Genomic DNA, 22,483 nt, shown 5'->3' with positions numbered 1-22,483 from the left:
GTATATTGAGAAAATGAAAGCTATACAATCAATGAAAGAAAACATGCACAAAGATATCGAATCTAGAGTGTATTTCATTATACACACACAAGTATATAGGGTTAAAAAATCTAACAATGGAAGAAGGTCGCAACCTTTCACATTCGGTATGGTATAAGTATACTCTATGAAAACACATGGTAATGGATTCTTGGACTTCCTGGATCGAATTTTATAAATGTAAAATACGTTTTGAGCGAATATACGTAGTGTATAATAGAATTGCATTAGCCTTGGTCTAGAAAAACGCTTACAAGCCACCACTATCTCTTCTCTTAGATTATCCCTTCCAGATTGGAATTTCTCGGTGGATTGAATTGGACAAAAGCTCACTTCCATACGCAGGGAATTGAGGTCGACGTAATAACATAATGTACGTGTAAAGCCAAGATCTCGTTCACCTTTAAACGTTCTCCCCCACATTCTTTTGATGATTTCTCCAGAATCCAGCGGCGTCTGACCCGTAATGACCCCGGGAATTTCTCGTAGAGTTTGGTTGAGGGCGATAGCGTAGAGGAGAACGGCGTCGTAAAACGCAGTTACGAACGTCGAGACGCTGTCGTTACCGAACGTGTAATTATACTTGCTCTGCGCCAACTCTTTAACCTGAGGGACAAAAAAGAAAAATTAATTACAGTGTCACCACATAAAAGAATATGTGATTAATATACTTGTTTATACAGTCATGTAGTATGTAACATATTTTTTTTAAATATTATAAAAGCCTCTTTTTAAATATAATATTATAGAAAAACGAAAATTTAGAATTTTTATTTTTTCAGAACAGAATGTCTAGCTTAAATTCATTGCGATATTACTACTACTCATTTGATCTTTATGGCAATATTGATTATTGATAAACGCTAGAAAATAATTAAACAAAGATTTTTTCACGACATTTTCATAAATTGTCTTATTTGGCTCTCAAGTCATAGTAGAAAAACAATTTGCGATATCTTCACAATCATATTTAATATATATTTATAGAAAGATCAACATTTAAGACACTAATTACATCTCATGGCAATATTCTCTCCTGCTTCTAAATACGTAGACTAATGAGAAACTAAATAGCTTTCCTTAAGTATACGAGTTTTGCAATCTTCCTTTTTTTTTAGCTGCAGAGACCCGAACTTGAGCCTTTAAATTTGTATTCTAAGCCTAATGGACTACGCTATTTAAATCGTATTTTTATTAAAGAATCAACATATTATAAATTTAAACAATTGACCTCCAGTTGGTAAGAGTTCAGTTGAACTCTCGTGTGTCAAAAGGCAAATTCTGATTTGTATATGTTTCATATGAAAGATTTGGATGGAAGTGTATTTCGAAAAGTGTCGCAAATACGCTATATTTATGCTTTTGAACTTTTGATCCTCAACCTTCAGGGCAATGCAGAAAATTGCGGGAATTTGTAATTCGTATACATTGTCACATACCACGTTTGTTTATGTCGATTTTAAATGTGCATTTTCAAGTTACCCTAATCCATCTAAATATTTTATCGTCACGTGCGATTAAGTAATGTATACGTAACGCTTTTTGCGCGTGATTGAGACATATTTTTGCAATTACCGTAAAATGATTATTAATATTGAATAAATAATTACATTCCTAAACATGCATTTATTTAGCTGTCATCATATTTACCCCACAACCTCGGCGAAATCCCTACCATCATCCCGAATTACACCAACTGCGCCACTTTTCTAAGCAATCTAACCCTTGTGTCTAGTAAGAGCCATGTTTCTAATATTACCACATATGTGCCCAGAATACACCACAAACAGGGTTGAAATTATTTTCCCGGAAAGCGCGCAACATGAGCGAGCTTAATTTAAATCCGCTAAAAACGTTATTACATGTAATTAAATCAGTACGTGATATATTGAACAGAGAACGTTTTGCATAGAGAAAGAGAAAGATATAAAATTCATAAAGCTTGATCAAACAAACTTAACACAAAGCACTACAGTGCCATGCGAGTTTCAATCCAGCCCGATAACAAGTACGTTACATACAATGTAAATAAACCTTATTTACCGTATATCTAGTTTTTTATATGTTATTATTCTATACATATGAAAAATATGTACACATGCGTGTTTCGTTCACAAACTGAATTTTCTTTGTTTTAAAAAAGCCAGGGGAAAAAATGATCGTGTATGTTTAGCATCGACCTTTGAATCTAAGTTTTTGATCTTTGAAACGTCCTTATTTTATATTGATTCATCACATGTTTGCTGTGTAGCTTATTATGTTATTTTCCTCTTCGTTTCCTGTGCTTTTGAGTTTATTTTTCAACGTCAGATTCACATTGATGTGTATGAAAACGATATGTGAAATCAGAAATAAATGACATACCAAATCGAAATGCTTTCACGTTACATATATGATTTTTATGGAATATGACATTTCGGATTTTTCAATATTATTTAAAAATAAAGTTTGCTTTTTAAATACGATGCATTTTAATTGTTAATTAAAATCAATTAACTATTTATTGTTTAAAATAAATTGCAATACTTATATTAACATATAAGTCACGTTTAAAATTGTGTTTCAAAAGAGACTCACATAAATATCACAAAATCCAGTTCTAACTGCTATAAAAGCTACTTGAAGATTTTTTGTGCAAAGTATCATACATATCTAAGATAAAAATTATATGTTTTAAATCCAAATTAAAAATTCGACACTGTATATAAATATAATTTAGGTTTTAATTAAAAAAGAGTAAATAAAATGTAAATGGTAATAACTTTTGTAGAGAACTGCAAATACTCCTCGTCTTCGGGTGTTTTAGTGGTCACAGTTAACATTGCGGTGTATGCTCTCTTAGCCCTTTGGTTCCTCTCTTCGGTGTCTCCTTCCACCTTCCAAGGAGTCAGCGATGAAGTAGAATGCAAACTGAAAGTAAATATATAAAAAAATACGTATTATAACAGTGTTTTTTCTAACTGTATTTTGCCTTAATGTTTATACAAAGAGAACGATGTTTTACTAATTGTTTTTGTTTTATTTTAAATAAATTACCTTAAGCTAATTAGTTTTAATGTACATTAGTTAAAGTATTTTTATTTTGATAAATATGCTAGACATTTTAAAATAAGACGAATAAGATTTATTCTTAATAAATAAGTACACAATGAGTTAAGCATTACATTAAATAATTTAAAGAATATTTTATCTAATTATTTTTTTAAGAAAAGATACATAATCAAAAATTAATTAAATATGAAAAAAAAAAATTTTACACATAAATAGTCAAACATAAATTGTATATAAAAAGCATTGTTGTTGCTTTATCCAAGTATAAAAAGTAATGTTTACAATCTAAATTTAGATATGCAACATACTTCAATGTTTTATATTTTTGTTAAAGAGATTGATATCATTTTATATATAATTATGTTTTCTAACTACACTTAAGTATAAAGAAATATGCAGTGTACACCATTATCGTATTTTACCAAATAAAATCTAGAAGTTTCTATATTTTTTTATTATAAATTTGAACATCGTGTTTCCCTAATGTGTCATGATGGCTATTACAGAAGTATTAATAAGCTTTTTAGTGCATCTTAAATTGATAGGGACCATATCACAAATTTTTTCCAGCTCCTCATAGCTATCGCTGAAAACTTCATTGTTTTTGGCAAGCTCGTTAAGAAGCTGGGTGGCTCATGTAAGAGGACAGTGCAATCCATTGCGTGCAACACAGCCGTTACCGGTAACAAGACCTCACGAGTCCAACCCTTCGGGTGGGCACCCATCTTGTAACGGCCAAATAGCGGTCAAGGAAACGGGCTCTCGTTAAATAAATATTCAACTGCTTTTTAACGATGTTTAAAACGACTATAATTATAAAAAAATGCGGGCTTATCATTATACATATTAAGCGTGCTTGTGAGAAACCTCTTTTTTGCTAGGCTTCAGAGAAATCAAAAGCTCAAAAGTCATGTTTGGGTCAACGACTAAAACAGAAAGAAAAATTTTGTGTTTTTTTTTTGTTTTTTTTTTACCAACGATGGAGATTTTTAACTAAGCCTTGGATGGCTACCACATTTGCAACTTCACCGTAGATGGCATGACGTTAAATTTTTTTTGAGCCATCCTCTGGCGTCTGCATCTGTACTAGTATGAGGCGAACGAGGCACTTGCCTCAGGTGAACGATGGAAAGGGCGCCGAATTTGTAAAGTCGGTGAATTAAAAAATATATGTAATTAATTGAATTTTTTTGGCGCTTTAAGTATCGACAAGTGTTTATATAGTAATAACCTAAAGTTGCTTTCTTTGTGTTTCGTTTTGAAAATTATTTTAAGGAAATAATTTATTTTTGAACAAACTATTTAATTTATATATTTTTTATAAGAATTTAATGACATCAAGAAAACCCAGTGGTGCTGAATATAAAAAAAAATAATGAAACGACTTAAAACAGTGCAGTACAATTAGAAAATTGGATAGCGAGTACTTTAAATATTCATGACACAAACACTTCTCCAATCGAGGCTCGAGAAAACATAGAATTTGAAGAAACAACTGCCATTGAATATTAAAATGAAGGAGGGGTAGTTGAAGAATAAATTAAATGAAAATTAAATGCAAGAAAATTCAATAGAAAACGGGATATCACTGATAATATCTATTGTATTATATTTGAACATGGACTGGAGCAAGAAAAAAAACTCAACTTTTTATTTAACTTTAAAATTATTAGTTTTTAACTTAACCTTTCAAACATAAAGTTACATTTTTTTTTATTTTATTCTAAATGAATTAAACATTCAAATTGAAATTACTTTTGTGTTTTGATTAAATATAATATTGCAATCTGACAAAAAAAAGGATATTGAATTGCACCTTATTTTTCATTTACCTTAAAAATTGTAAAGTACACATTGTAATTTTTTATACTCATTAAAAATGTTATTTTATATTTATTATTAATGATCTTGAACTTTATAAAGTAATAAATAATTTAAATGATCAAAATTTGTGTCTACTGTATTAATATAGTTTTATTATAAAAGAAAATTAAATTCCTTAAAGCAAATTAATTCCTTTAATGTATTAAATAATAAAAAATATATATTAAAATAAACATTACTTTTTAAATAACTTAAAATTCTATTTTTATATTCTTCTCAATAACTCAATATAAGTCACTGAATGGTAAAACATTTTAAACTGGTAATAATATAAGTGACTTTTATTAATCAAAAATAATATTACATTACACTTTCTTTTTTTCCACTTTAAAGGTATTGAAGTCTTTGCCACTTGATTATATTGTTAAGGAGCTTACTTTAAATATACCCCAATAAGGTCACATAAATTTACCATTTATATTAATTCAAATAAAACAATTTTGACGTTGTAATAATAACAAACTAAATATTTCAATTGAAAACTAATTCGTACTAAAAATATGAATTATTTAATTATATTTATTACAAAAATTTAGATTTGAAATGTTTATGTAATAAGAAAAGGCATACTGTATATTTCTAAGCTAAGTTAACCTATATATTTGTAGATGGTTAAGCATTAAGGTTTCAAAACTAATCTAATAAGGTAGGTGAAATATGAATATTTACAATATGTTTTATTAAAAATACATATATAAAACAGTTTTATAGTGTATGAAATAAATTTTATTTTTTTGCTTTTGTAAGAATAAAATATGTTTCTTCATTTAATCGTTCAATTGAGCCTTTTGTTACGCAAAGGAAACTCGGTATCAATTACATTGGAAAGCTTTAACGAGCCACCTAGGGGGTTGACAATATACTAGTGTTTCGCATGTTTTTTTTTTCTTCTCGGCAATCCGCTTTAATAAACGTTGTGTTTGACACCGATAAACAAAGCTGGGTTGCCAAACTTGGTAGCCAATTTGCGAGAAACCGTTTGACGGTAATGGGGTAAACTTGAGTGATGGGGACAAATCTGGAGGCTGTGAGACGATAACACCAAAGCAAATAATTGATACGGACACCTTCGAAGTTTTCTTCAGCCTTAGCTAGTGGCCCTAAATGGTATTGGCCCGGGGATAAATTGGATGGAATTAATCGGAGTGCTGAGTCGCGTCTTTCGGCTCCTACACCTTTACTGCCGGTGCTTTCGACTACATTTGTTTTATGGAGGTTTCGGATGAGACTGTATAAAATATAATACGTGTAGATAAATAGAGGAATTTAAGTAAATATGTTTTATTTAAAATAAATTTAATATGAATATTCAAAAGTTGGTTTGGATTTTCATAAAATGTGCTCAAGTTCATTCAACTTTGTGACGCGAGTCTTTCTGAGAAATTGTTATTTATTCATGAAAAGTAAAACTTTTTTCAAGAATGTATAATTTAATCTAACTAATTATACAGAGTATCACCTGTTGCCAGAAATTATATTAGGTTTTGTTTCCAAATTTTATCATTGAAATAAGTGAACTTTATAATTTCTTAATACATGAATAAGAAAATGAAGTAGTATGAAATTTAAACAAAATTGATTAATAAGTAGTTTGTCAGGTATTATGTTAATTATGTTAATTAGTATCAGATTTAAAAATTGTTATTATAAAATGTGTATTATTGCATCTATCGTATTCACTCAAAATAAATATTTATTTTCAATTTCAAGACAAATCAAACATTATAATATATCTAGTATGATTAAAAGTCTACTTTGGTAAATATAAATTGCGTTAAAGAACCGTTTTTATGAATCAATTTAAAAAAAATTTAATCTGGATTTAGATACTATAATATGTTAAAATTAAAATTGCTATTTGAGGTAATCGCAAAATAATTGTTATTTTAGGGAAGGAAGGAAGGTTTATTTTATTTACTTTATTGTCCAGACCTTGATTCTTCCAAACAACATATATTTCGATCAATACAACATTTTCAAAACAGAAATGCAGACGATATTAAAATGAAAATCGAAATATTTTAAATTTTTATGCTAATAAATTTAAAAAAATGATAAATATGTTGACAAAGGTTTTTTCTTTAAAAATAAATTATATTTTAAAATAAAAAAATTAAATTAACATTTAAATATTATTTTTTAGTCTACTAAAAATGACATTCATTTTGGGATAACTTAATTTAATCAAAATTTTTAATAATGCATATAGTTTATACCACTTCATATTTATTTACAAAAATATATATATATATATTATTTTATTTTTTCACCTAGAGGCGATTTTACTGGTTGTTAGTGTGTACAACGTGTACACATTAACCGTCAGGAAAAATTATGTTTATTTTTTGGTTCCCCTATATCTCTCATATATAACATAATATACGTTCTCCGGTATAATTTAATTTATACGGAAAAGCATAAGAGAGACCCCTTATCGTGCGCGGTCATTTTCACGCAGAGTTCAACAATGAATGCGGGTTGGAGATAATCGTGGGTCTGAATAATGCATATATATTTACGTTAAACAACTAGCACTTTCGGGGTGAGTGAAAAGGACCACATGATTTTTTCGTTCCTCAAAAAAAAAATAAAACATAATCCGGTAAAAATTCTATTTAACAGCTTACGAAAATATTTTCCGGGGGTGAAAATGAAGCAATCCATCATTCGCCGTTTGGCAAGGGTGATCCGAATTTAATTGAAAATTAAAAAAGCTTACCTCGAAAAAAGCTCGATGTTGAAGAATACGTATTCACCTGACGACACCATGTTGAGTTCTTCGGCGGCTAACATTATTTCTCTAACCGTTAATGGATTTGCGCAGACGACCACGACTGAAAAAAATACATAGGCATTAGTAAAAAAAATAATGGCTGTGGTATGCGTTCGGTTTAACGATCGTTCCGCAATATGAATGTGATTTATTAAGGGTCTTGATTAATGGTCAATCAAGCTTGCGAATCAATTGCATATCGAGTTTAGGTTAGTGAACCATTAATCAAGATGCAGTTATATAATTGTAATGATGAACTCAATTTTGTACAGAAACATTTTAAAATTACTAATTAAGCGACAAATAACATTATTGGAAAAACAGCGAGCGAGCTCAATTATTTTTAATGCAATTCTAAAAGCATCACTCTCGTATATGCTGTAATTAAAGCATATTTGTAGGGGGTATCGGAGTATCGGTTTAATTTGGGACTATTATACATCCCTTTATATATATTTATAACAGTATTGAATTACAATTATTTAAAAAATATAAGTCGCTTAAATAATATTTTTTAATTAATAGAAACAACAGATGTGCTTAATTTCCTAATTTAACATTGTTTTAATTAGTTATATATAAAAATCTCTTAATGGACCGTATGTAGCGTATTTTTGAATATTTTTTTTTCTATGATGATATGTTTAAGATATGCATAAACTGTAATACATATAAATATAAATAAAAATGTACTCATACAATGTACATTCACAAACACTTTTACTGTGTTATGTATAAATTTTAACACAAAATACTGCCTTATATCGTTTCAATTTAATATTTATAAAGATTATTTTTTAATAAAAATATAAAAGCCACAATACCGCATTATTTATTTAATTTAAAAAATATGCTTTTACTTTAGTATAAATTTTAGTCTGTAAAATAGTGTTTAAGCACTAGATATTGATTAAATGTCCAAGAATTGTTACACACGCATAGTTACGACGGTATATTTTCAGGAATAATAATATCATCCTCGAAAAATCGTTTTGGATCACTATAGCCTGATAACCTGTGTCAAATGATGGCAGGAGAAGACAGGAGCACAAACAAAGCGATTGTTTACGCCAGTTACAGATCGATAGTTGATATAAAAAAATTGCTGACGTCGCATTTTTTTTTAATATTACGCTACTAATATTTATTGTTATATACAAATGAGATTTACTGCTTAAATCTAATTGATAATACTGGTTTTTATATATATATAATTTAATACTTATATATATAAAAAAATGTCTTTTTATTTTATTACACTTTTAATACTAAATTGGATTACACGCTAAAACAAGAAGTATAATTGCTGAATAAAATTACATTACTGTTCAAATGAACGTGAAATATTAGGTAATTGAATTGCCAAAAGTTCTTAATTTAATTTGTTAAAAAATTAACCTTTTTGAATATTTAATATATTCAGATTGAAACTAATTAAAAAAACTTAACAAAAATTTGCTTATAATCATAATAGCTGTGAATTAAAATTATTTTTTAGAAAAACAGTATTTTCTCGATAACTTATTATTTAATATAATATTTTTTATGTTTATTTTCCTTCAATTTAATCTATACTCGGCAATTTCTGACCGACGAAGCTGTCATTTGCAGATATTTCAATTAGCCGAAGATATTTTCAGACCTTCTCGCTTTTAGCAAAGTGGCTAGAATTGAGCGTATCGTAAAAAAAATCGCCAGAAATTGATGCGTTGCCCCCATTACGAAATTGTGCGATAACATCCTATTAAAAAACAGAAAATTGTGCCGAATAGGGGTGAGTCAAATTCCGACCCCGCATAGAAAACCTGTATCCTTGGCGAAAATTGATCGGTTCGATTTGTCGGTTTGAATGGTGCCTGGAGGATTGAATCGTTGCACGTCATTGGAAATAGTGACAGGTTTTATTTTAAATATTTATTTTTACTAGAAATGCCTGTCCAGGTACATATAAAATTCTCAACACAGTTTAAAAATATCTCAGACAGGCGAAGTTCTGTTTTAAGAGCATGTTTGAACCATTTATCGTTATAAATAGTTCTTATATCGATTTTTAACACATTCGCACCAAGCATAACTAATACTCTTATTTTAGATATTAACTTTAAAATTGTTAAAACTGATTCAACTATGATTGTTTTTCTGCACTAATATGTTATGGGCAAAAAAAAATAACAAAATTTTAATTGCGTGTCATTTTTGCAAGATAAAGGATGACTCATCAATGGAATTTTTTTATGTCATCCAAAATCCGTTTTTAAAAAAACTTCGCTAAAAAAGATATTTTCAACTTGTATTATACAAATAACCAATACCTGTATTTATTTTATTAGTATAGTTTGTATATTATGCTTTTCCAATAAAAAGTAACTAAGCAAATAATTGATAAATAATTTAATGCTCCTAGGATACTATATACCTAATTTTAAATAGCGGTATACTTAAATATTTATAATATTTATCTAAAAAAAACATAGCAGTTTAATAATATGAGGAATAAATAAATATGGTTTAAAAATTATATATGATTTTCATAGCTTTACATTATTACTTTACATTAAAATAACCTTCTGCTTCTCATTAATATTTATGCTGTATATCAAGAGAAAAGGTCATTGAATACAAACAAATCATAATCAGAAAGTTCACCATCGATCTGTAAATTAATTAAATGCTACGTATATTAATAATTTATTCCGGAACTTTTTACTTAAAATCCATTGAAAGCACAAGATATTTTTTCACGGATTTTGACTCAATGAATTTATATCACGCGCATTATTAAAATGAGTATAGATATATGATCGTTGAATATGATTTAAAGCAACATAACAAGCGCTTCTGTCAAATTGTATTGTGTATGATAGCCTTGGGGTGGGCGAAAATATGAAAATGTAATAAATTTTCCACAAAGAAAACGGAAAAAGATAAATATTAAAAGTCAACGTTGTACTATTGCGGTTCAAAGGTATAATTCGAAAACAATTTTTTTCCTCCCGGAGTTAAGCTTGCTTATTATGTTTCAATTTCTTATGTAGCTTTGCTAAATAATGGTGCAAAAATATTTACCTGCGAATTAAATGATGAAAATACATCATATATAATAATGAATTTTTCTTGGATACTATTGTGATATATATGAGATTTTATTTAATTTCATTGATTAAAATATTAAATTAATTTAAGGTAAAAGGATATGAAAGGAATCGCTACTTTTGATCATCTTCTTAGAACTTAAAGTATATTTATAACAATATTAATAGATTAACCCTTATTTATAAAGGTTATATATATTTATAAATCTTTGTTTCCTTTAATTAGGATCAATATATTTATTATGATTTTAAATACATTGTGTTCACTTTTTAATAATATTTCTTTCCACAAAGTATTTTTAATAAAAATATATCATGATATTTATTATTAAAAATATATAAGTATTGAACTAATTAAAAGTTTTATGTCATGGTACAATATATGCATTAGTTTGCTTTACTATGCAAAGATTAACCTTTGTAAGGAAATATTTATTTAAATTGTGTTGTAAGGATTTTATAGTAATTTAGAGGGCATACTAACGATCAATTAAATTAACATATATAAAGATCATGAGTTTCGAAACACATATTATTTTACACAATGAAAAGATATCTTATGTCCAAATAATTGCGTTAATAATTATAATATCGCACAAACCATATAATAGCACATCCACCTCGAAACAATAATCACTCTTTGTTTGGATAGAATACGCGATAGGATCTACCCTGCGCATAATACTATTGTTTTTCTACCATTTGGTTACCGATCGATAGCAGTGAGTGTCCAAACATCCTCGTCTGCAATTTGTCTGAACTAGAATTATAAAATATGTGAGTCAAAACCAGATCCTAGCTGCTCCACGAAATCACAGCTGACAATAATACAACTCGACACGCCAGCAAAGAATCTCCGACTTCCAAGACATGCCATTTTAACTCTATTTACATGGATTAATATATGTTTATTAAATAAATTGTTACAAACTTTTTCAAAAAAGCTTGTAACAATTTTTTTAACAATAACTACAACATATCATTATTATTATTATTTTGTAATTGCAATATGATATTTAGAATCCATAAGGATTACAACAAAAACACTATCCTATTATTTATACAAGATTTTAATATACAAGATTACCCATATAATCTTGTATCCACGACTTGTAATTATAGTTAAGCCTAACCAACGCAAGTAACACAAAAGAGCTTAGCGATACGTCTTAAAATCATATTACATTATGCTTTCACGTTAAACACCTCGCGCTTAACATAAGTTAGCTTTGATGCTAATAAAATATTAAGTTCCACAAACTTCCCACTACTAATGTACATAGCAACGTTCAAAGCTACGCGGCAAGCATTATTGTAAATAAACAACTTATTAATAACACAACGACCGCCATTTTAAGTTTTGTCATAATTAAAACAAAGGTACGAATAAATAAACAAGACATCCCTTTTGTTCGTTACATTTCATAATTAAAACCGGTACGAGGATTCAATGTGGCGAAAGTTTCTCAAGGAATCGAGATAAATAATTGGGTCACCGTTTGTGGCCATCCTATGACTAGGGTCGAAGTTAATTAAACATAAAGTCCTTTACTGGTGTATTAATACACAAACAGGGAATGGCCTAAAAAAAACTCATTAAATTTTATTGATCTAATAAAATTAAAATATCAACAACCTCAAACAATATTAAAAAAATCGATTAAAAATAATAAGACTATGACACCATTACAATGAGCACGGCAGCCGTTTTTCAAGAAAAAATATTTAATTCTTAAAAAATAACAATTTGTTATTTATATATATAGCTTTATATAGGCATGTGAACTGAAGTTCGTATTTGTTGTGCCGTCATGTACATATAATACATAAATAAATACTCAATACCAAGCTTGGTCAAACACCTCTACTGTAAACGTTCTATCCGCAAATAGTGTTTGAGATGAAAGTAAATATGGATATCTAAGATCGATCTTATTTTAAATTCCCTTCTGAAATCTATATTATTACTAGATATTATTTATAGTACGTGTGTTAAAAATATATATGAAGAATTTCTTTATGAGGTCCTTTTGATCGGCCCTCATTTTTATTTTTGCACGGTTGCCTTTTTGCAGGACTCGAGAAGTGTTTCTCCACATTCTCGCCGCTTTTATCTATCCGTGCACACTCCGGGTTCCTTCCGGGTGAAAGCCTCGGACTGGCGACAGTATTTATGGTTAAGGCACGCGCGAAAATAGAAGAGTAAATAACGGGGTGAAGAATATATTCACCCCATAAAGGGCTACCGTAAAATATTTTATTTGTAATTAAAGAAATGGATGTTTGAGCACCGATCTAAGTAGCAGCGATAAATAAATAAATAATTAATATATGTTGCACTATAATAAATCAGTGTGAAATATATTCATTAAATTAGATAGAAATTATTGAGCAATAATTAAACCTCACTATTATTATCTTAACCTTTAAAATATCGCTTTTATTTGACTGCATATTTTGTAATTTGTATTGATAAAATACACAATAAAATATGTATATTTTACTTAAGGAAATAATCAAAACAATTAAAAAATATACATGGAATAAGAATATAAAAATAGATAATATTATTTACTTTTTTTGTAATACTTAAAATACAGCTACAAACAGTAATAGTAGCATTGTTTTGACGAATTAGTATTGTTCTGTTCCAATAAATCATGATTAAAAAATTGATATCTGTACATTAACAACTAATGACATTAACTTACAAATACGAGTTAAATAAAATACATAGTAATATGTCAAGGTATTGGGAATTTGATAAATAATATAAATGTCAGTGAATAAATTTAATTATATTTTTGGTCTTGTTTTAATTGTTTTATTTTTGAAAACATTAAAAAAGTCACTGATTAACATAAAAATACCTTTGATTCTCTAGGAAAAGATGTTTTTCTCATTCAAGATATACAAATGATATTGCGTATCTGAATGGATATCAATTAACAGTTAAAAAAAGCTGTTTATTACTTGAACAAAGACATTAGTGTTTTGCTGGTTTTTACCGTTTTTCAAATGATTTCACAAAAAAAATATCTATTTTTGGTAAAAAAAACTAGAGTATAGTATATTATAGATACTCTTCGGTATGTAATGTAAATATTTTTACTGGGACTTATTAATTCACATCTAAGTGATTCTATGATTCTATGACTTACTTCATATACAAATATTTTTATATATTATTGTATTTTAATATTTAAAAATATTCATTAGCACTAAAATGTATTGTTATAATATGCAGAGCACCATTGTGTCATATAAAAGTAAGAATACATTAATAATGTGCTTTGTATTTCGCATTTTGCTGCCATAGTAAAAATGCGTGCTATCTAAAAGAATATATAATACTAATGTAGCAACCACACACAGCTACCCACGTTTGAAAGGATCTCACGTTAATTTACTGTGACTAAAATGATCATTCATCTACAAGGAAACAAGACAATCGCCTTCACGAGTTTTGTTTTTACTGTAAATATTATTCGTCATTGAGAAATATTTATTTATTGCAAAACGATCACGGATTTAATAAGCCACTGGATCCGTTCCAATGCAATACGACCTTGGACAATGCCCATTAAGCAAATGTCGCTTTATTAAGGCGTATACCTATTTCGCTGTTCCAAGAAACAAGTACATCACTGCATAATTGTGATTATACAGATAGGATACTTAAGCCTGGACTCCGATGAGTAGAGGGCAGTCAAGCAGCCACTCAAAGAAAACAGCAAACAGACAACATATAAGCATAAAAACAGTTACCAATTAATCTATTTAAAGTTTCACTATAGAATACTTTTACACGAATTTTTATTTAATCGATGAACCATCAATTATATAAAACAAACAATTGATATAGATAATGATATATTGTTTTTTTTATAATAAACAGCACGTCTCTGGCTATTGACCTGAAAGACCTGGGTTCGAATTCCATATGAACCCTAGTGTTTATTTAATTTCTATCTTGTCTAGCAGATCGGAACTACTGTTTAATGTATAATTTTAATTCTAATCGATCATCACAAATTAAGTTTACCTAAATTTATCTAGACGAATATCGTAATGATTAATTAAAATCGAGCCAGGCCGTACATATTAGGTAATGAAAATTGTTTAATAATAAGCTACTTCAGCTCATAGAGAATATCTTGTATGTATTTAACAAATAAAAATTATGCATGTATTTGACTAATATTTTAAACTTTTCTAGACTATATTGGACGGACTAAATTACAAATCAGTTTAAAATACAATTTAATTGTCAGTCTACTTATCATAGCATGTGTGTATAATGATTAAAATTAGACATAGCATAAGAGCATTGAGAAATTTTAATTACATATAAAATACCTTCATTGGGTAATTTAGAATAGTTGCAGTTGTAATAATTTACCATTCTATTTTATTCATCATTGTGTTAAAGATCACACTTTAAACTGTAAATTTGATATATATAATATTTATAAGATATATAATATTCTGAATATATTTTAAATTACTACTAAAAATATCTTTCTTTTGCTAAATAATAAAATAATACATCTAAAGTAAAACATTAAAAAACGCTCTCTTAAATAGAGTTAAAAAATAATTTTTAGTCACACACCTGCATATTTTTTTATTGCTTAAATTCATACATTGTTATATTTTACTTGTTGCAATTTTTTTTATATTTAAAGCCGCTCTACCATCACAATGAGCAAAAGCACAATCGTTTCACTCGAGCGTTTCACTAATTGGGAGAAATACATTCATCATAAAGCACGAAATAGGTCAAACCTAACAGACGGAGCGAGATTATTAAGAAAATAATAACTATAAAAAATAACTAAGCCTTGCGACAGATTCCTTAATCAGATCGTGACATTTTTAAAATGAATTTCCATTTAGGCGTTATTTTCGAATTTGAAAAACATGCAAATATATTGCAAATTAGTTTGCAGTGATTTGCATTGTTAAAATGTTGTTTACATCTCGGGGCGCTACGTGTAATAATAAAAAAGTCTTAGACGAATAATTAATAAACGCAAAGTCTTGAATGAATAATTTAAACTCATTTTATGGCAAAGCCAATTTTGCAAACTTTCGCCGAGAATTGATTTAACCAAAATAAGGTACGTTTTGTGGGGGAGATCAAAGAGAATGATGTTTGGGATTCTTTTAACATTGCGCTTATTTATTTATTTATTCATGACATCATCAAAGCACTACACAGTATTCATGTAAATATAATAGAATGAATAATGCACTTTGCGAGTAAATCCTCACAATAAATATACAATAAACATCATTTTTAATGAGCTGTTGTTATACATCAATGTTGTCATGTAAATCAAAATAAACTATTGTTATCTAATTATAATTGCCATCTATATATCTCTCATACATTTTCTTGGATGAATTAAAAAATAATAACTATAAAGAAAGCTAAGCTTTGTGACAGATTCCTGTACGATTAACATGATCGTGTAATTTTTAAATTTAATTTACATCTCTGCATTGTTTATTAATTTGCAAAACATGCAAATGAATTGCAAATTAGTTTGCAGTGATTTGCATTATTAAAAAATTGTTTACACCTCTGGGCGCATAAATTTTATAATATAATAAATACAAAAAAATCAAAATATTATATAATAATTCTAATAAATAATAACCTCTATATTTAATTACATATTTAAAAAAATCTTATTCTATAAAATATGTCATTTAAAAATAAAGTAAAAAGTCAGCGAAATTGTATCAATATTTTCAAGATTCTTACGACAGAAAAACTTGACTTACTTCTTGCCTTTTTTGATATGTTCCTCAGTATATCCAAATAATCTTCTTTGTTAGCTTTGTCTTGATCAAACTGCTTTGTCTCGATGACGTTTCCAGCTCCAGAATGTTGAACAGCAAAATGCACAGCTGCTATGTTTAGATAGCAAACGCTATTCCCTTTGGTTGTGGATCCCATCCATTGGTGATAGATCATTCCGAATTTTCTCCAACCGAAACCCTGGTCCGGAAGGAAAACCTGTTCTGATTAATGATACGGCGAGGGATGACCGTTAATCGTGTTAAACGCCTCAGAAAATCCATGGGAGTTAGTCATGAGTTTTGTTAATTGATATGATTTCAGCAAAAATGTTATTTAGGATTCTTATACACTTTACCTTACACACGAAAATAGAGCCACGCTAACGAACCAAACACAAAAAAACTACAACTCAATTACACACAACTCGTTAAAGATAATTACCACAGATAAACTTCTTACTAGTTGAATGAAACCTTAAACCTTACGTGTTCAATTGCACGATAATAAATAGGAAAAGATGCTCACAAGCCACTGTATTTTCTACCACACAAACACGAGATAAAGCAATTTTAAAGTAATATGATATAAAATTACGCTCACTATTTTATAAAAATTCCTCATGGGAATTTTCAACCTAGTTTTCGCACTTAAAAATATATTGCCTTTTATATATTGCTCGGTTCAAGAACGACACTTTCAGTAAAATAATATATTAAGATCGATGCTTTCAATAAAAACAAACACAACGCAACCGCGTAAGCTAAAATTTAAAGCTTTTCTTCGTGGATAAAAATTCGCACTTAGTAAAAAAATCTGCTTTTATGCCTGGGTATTAAGGGCGCAAATTTAGATGGGGTTCGTGAAATAGCACGTGATTTCGTTGGAATAATAAAATTTTTATATTTTACGGCGTACGTACCTACTATATCAAGATGGAAAAAATAAAGAACACCGCAGAACAAACAAGAAGTCATATTGAGTTTTTTTAATATTGTGTATGAATTCGATGTAAAAAAATTCCCAATTTCCTCAGAGGGAAATAAGTTTTTCGACCGAAATCGGTTCAAAGCCGTTATTTACGGATATTTCTAAACGCAGCAGTAAAGTTTGGAGAAAATATATCAGAGGATGCAAATCAATAAATTGAGCATTTAGGATATAAATTTATGGGGTTGCTTTATTCGTTTTATGTGCAAATAAATAAATTGAAAAATAAGGAATTACGTGAAGTGCAAATAAATTATATTGTACCGTAACATTAATCACTAAAATATATTATTTTCAGTATTCATACAAAATAAAAAGTAATACGTGTATAATAAAATAAAATTATAACTGATTTTGTGGTATTTTTTTATATTTACCGATATTCAATGTATGTAAAAAATTAATCAATCAGCAATGAAGGGTGTATATCTTTATTATAAAATATTATTATTGGCTTCATAGATAATTATTAAATTCCAGATTTTCCACTTAATATATTTGGTCTTATATTATTTATCGACTAAATATATTATATACTAAATAAATTAAACACCTTTTGTAAGAGCCACCATAAGAAATAGCCCTGTTATGCTTAAATTTTATTTCTTAAACTAAATTAATTTTGCAAAAATTACTTATATCATAAATAATGACAGCAAACTGGTAATTATATTTTTGAATACTAATACATTAAATTTTCGTGTAATATGAATGTATTTTAAATTATACTAACACTGAAATATATCTTTTACTAAATGGGACAACAAATTTGTTTATATCTAGTAAATAGAAAAACGAACAGCAGCGTAAAAAATAAACTGAATTTTAAAACTGCTTGTAAAAAAAATTATATTCATCATTAAAGCTTTAAATAAGTTGTTATGGGTGTGATATTTTTATTTACGTTATATGGCAAAAACATTAAATTGAATAGAGTTGAAAAGGTAACTTAAAGTTAAGATTCGTGTGAAAAATATAATAGGCAAATTTGTAATATAAATATTATATAAGTTACTGTTTTCAATGCAGCACTTCACATCAAAACATCAGATAATCTGACAAAAAATCTACAAAACAAAAAACGAAAGTTTTTAGTTCTAAAAAATATCATCTTTGAGCGACATGCTTCTAGTCTGTTATTTTTTTTTTATCAAAAATACAAATATGACATTATATAAAAATTAACTGTAATTTTGAATTCAATTAATTTTTTAAAACATTTTTATTTGACTTTTATTAAAAAAAATTAAATTTTGCTTTTTGATTTCTTTTTTTTAGTTTTTATGACTTTCTGAGATTCCCAAAAATATTTATTTAAAATTTATTGTTTTCCGAGAAGAAAAAATATCTTGGAAAACTAACCAATCATTTTACACCAGACGCGTATCATGAGATACTTTCTCTTTCATTCGCTCGCGTGTAAAGTGACGAGAGTGAGTGAGAGATAAGGGCATGTGATACATACGTTCCGCACGCCCTTATCTCTCATTCACTCTCGTCACTTAACACGCGAGCGAGCGAAAGGGAATGTATCTCAACATACGCGCCTGTTCTACACCCTATCAACGGGTTAAAATTATATAATAATTAGATCAATGCAGTAATGAATAGAATAAAAAAATCGATAAAATATTTCAAAATATAAGTTTTAATTTTAAAATAAAAAATAGAACTAACCTTGAAAAAGTTTTAATTCAACCGATAAAATATTTTTGCGTCATAATCAAGAAAAAATCTATTTCACAACTCAAAGAGCAAACAGAAACTTATAGAAATTAATGAAAGAGTTTGCCATGATGAATTATATGTACTAAGAACTCGTTGAATCGTTGATTTATTTAATGCTTTTCCATATTTTAGCAGTATTGAATACTTAAGGGGGAGCAAAAAAATAATAATAATTTACGTAAATACTATTAATTGGCGATTATATACGATTTTAACATAATTTTTTACCACATAATATTTTATTTTATTTTTTATGCGTATTACTTAATAAATATTTAAAGCGTTTGATTAAATATATAAAGATATTATAAACATAACCTATCTTTTAGATATATACGTTTTTTACGCTACTGTATATCTTTAAATAAAAACTATATTTTATATATCATTTAAAGACATGTTAAACCAATTCTAGGTAAGAAATAGTTTACCATTAAAATTAAGATTATTAAGCATTAATATATGAAAATACCGAATAAAAGCTCTGTATTAATAATTTTACATCGCGTTTTTTTAAATGTCATTATTCTAAACGCGTAATCCGTTATAAAAAGCATATTACACGTTTGTGTGGTATATATATTTATAAACATTTTTGAGTGGGTTTAAGCTTGATATTATGTAAATATTATAGTATGTATAAACTATTTAAAATAAGCTTTTTAAGCTTTTATTTTTAGTCAGGTATCAACATTACTTAAAATACAAGTATTAAAAAATCGATTGAGTTTTAACAGAGCCACCTTGTAAATACTCAAATAAGTACCTCTCTTATTTAATTAAATACCACTACACCGAAACAAAATTAAATCAAATACCATTGAAATAACCGCAATTAATTATATTTGAAACAGAAGCTTTATTCTATTTGTGGTATACATTTATAAATAATAAGTATTAAATTCAATACAAAAATGGAAGTTAAAATTGAATACAAAGCAAATATGTATTCAACTCAAGTACAGGATTTTATCGTAAATCAAAACCTTTTGAATAATAATTTTCATAGAAGCCAATGTTTCGTTTTAGTTATAAACAAATAGTAATACAATAGTTGTGTGTAAAACAAAATATCTTGTGGTCGTTATTTACAAGCGCAAATACAGTTCGTGTATAAAGCTCGGCCATAAATCACCTTGTTCTTATACAGAATCCTACTCCGTTACCTCAAGGATGTGTTTCATGGCCGCCCCGATCATGCTGTATCCTCCCATCATCCTGGTCAGGGTGGAAAATCCCATGGTCTTGTGCTGGAACACTTCCGCATGACCACCGGCGGTTATAACTGGAATTTTCCAAATATCCGCGTATCTGGCCACGGGTGCTATCACGTACTCGCATCCGGGACCGATAAATGCGTCTGCGTGAGGGAATAATTGAATTTTACGAAATGTTGAGAGCTTTTGTATATTTTTGACACTTGACACGAAAACCAATAATCTGAGCTTTTATGTACAATTTATATGTGGCGCGTGTGCCTCCGTATAAGTCGAGAAAAATTTGTCTCATACATAAAGTTGTATTGATGATATTTATATACATCGTATAATAATCTACGTACTGTATGTACATAAATAAACTTTGATTTATAAGCATATTATGCTTTTAAAAAAAAATTATAACGTGTATTAAACAAAATATATATTATTTAACAAGAATCTGTAAAATTACATATTCTTGCAATATTTTTTTCAGTTTATATTTTTTTAAACACAATATTAATTACTGTAATAAAATGATAACATTAGTATTATATAGTTTTGATCTATTTAATCCAATGCGTTATTGTCACAATAAACCGATTAAAAAAATACTAAATAAATAAAAATGTGCTATTTTTAAAATATAAATTTAGTGTTTATATTATAAGTAGCAATAGGCAAACTCAAAATTCATATTTATCTGTAATTTAGTAATACTTTCTAACAAAAATATATATTACTGTTGGTGTTGTGGAGTCATTTATAATTTACCGACTCCGACTCTGATTTTAACAATTTTAATATATTTATATTTTGTTAACATAACATTGACAATTAAGATAATGTCAACGATTTTTAAATTATAAAAAAATTTAAAGAATTTAAAAAATCATTACGCAAAAATGGCTTTATCGATTTTTTTAATGATATATTTATCAAAGTAGTACCGAAAATAAATTGAATAAAAAATACACAGCATATATGATAAGTAAAATATTTTTTTATATTAATTGAAACGATACATTTAAATAAATAAAAATAATACTCACAAGTAAAAAAGTTTGTTTGATCGACTTTATTTTGCCTAAGAATATATTTCTTAGAGCTAAGCCCGGAGAAAATATAAAATATTGTTTAATTTAATATTTTTTGTTTCATAAAAATTTTAATTTGAGGTTGTTACACGACCGAAAGCAATATAAAACTAATCTAATTGGATTAAAAATGACCTTTTTGGGTAGTTAAATAAGAACTGGTTAAAAACAAAATTTGCTAATATACTTTTTGCGACAAAGTACAACTTTAACATTTCTCGTAGCTTAAAAAAATATTTTTACTTCAATCCTTATATTTTTTATGATTTGAAATTATATATGTATGTATATTATATATGTATGTATTTAAGAGATAGATTATCATTAAACAATATTAACGAATGAGTAAATATTGAAACGTAAATTAATTCCTAGAACACATATAAACCGGTAAATCCTGCCTATATTAAACCCACGTTTTATTATTGACTCTCACACACACATACATATATAATATATTACGTTTTGTGCAGATACAGCATTTACACTGATTTAACAAATATTGGCAGTTTTATTATTTGTGCCTCACTAATCCTCTGTGAATCATAGAAAGTATATATGATAAGTGCCTAAAATGATCGAACTTGCCATATGGTGAAATTTGTTAAAATATATTTGCTGTATAATCGCATTGCAATTTTTCCTATGCAGAATTTAATCCGACCGAAAAGCTTCAAGTAATAAAATGGCGGTCGTAAAAGTGAAAAAGTTTGTATGTTTACAACATTCGTCTGATATATGGAGGAAAACTCGAATGACGTCACGCTAAAAGTGTTTCTAAAATGGAAAAGAAAAATATTGAACAAAATCGCACTGCTGAT

General features: G+C 27.8%; 1 protein-coding gene across 4 annotated transcripts in view; it reads right to left on the bottom strand.

Moving 5' to 3' along the window:
• LOC148231219 (atrial natriuretic peptide receptor 1) overlaps positions 1–22,483 on the bottom strand; it is a 115,050-nt gene that overhangs the window by 31,694 nt on the left and 60,873 nt on the right. For all 4 annotated transcript variants that reach the window (XM_088195941.1, XM_088195942.1, XM_088195940.1 and 1 more), the window contains exons 3-7: positions 20,533–20,726; positions 16,633–16,849; positions 7,694–7,808; positions 2,802–2,949; positions 441–645 (exon numbers count right to left, since the gene is read on the bottom strand). In XM_088195941.1, the coding sequence (XP_088052067.1) occupies positions 441–645; positions 2,802–2,949; positions 7,694–7,808; positions 16,633–16,849; positions 20,533–20,726 (879 nt within the window). The remainder of the gene's footprint in view (positions 1–440; positions 646–2,801; positions 2,950–7,693; positions 7,809–16,632; positions 16,850–20,532; positions 20,727–22,483) is intronic.

Source organism: Plectrocnemia conspersa, unplaced genomic scaffold (assembly GCF_051122295.1).
Source record: "Plectrocnemia conspersa isolate PC_06_02 unplaced genomic scaffold, ASM5112229v1 ptg000010l, whole genome shotgun sequence".
In the NCBI taxonomy this organism is placed as follows: Eukaryota; Metazoa; Arthropoda; class Insecta; order Trichoptera; family Polycentropodidae; genus Plectrocnemia; species Plectrocnemia conspersa.
The sequence above is the reverse complement of the archived record's forward strand: the minus strand, read 5'-3'. Positions and strand labels throughout refer to the sequence as shown.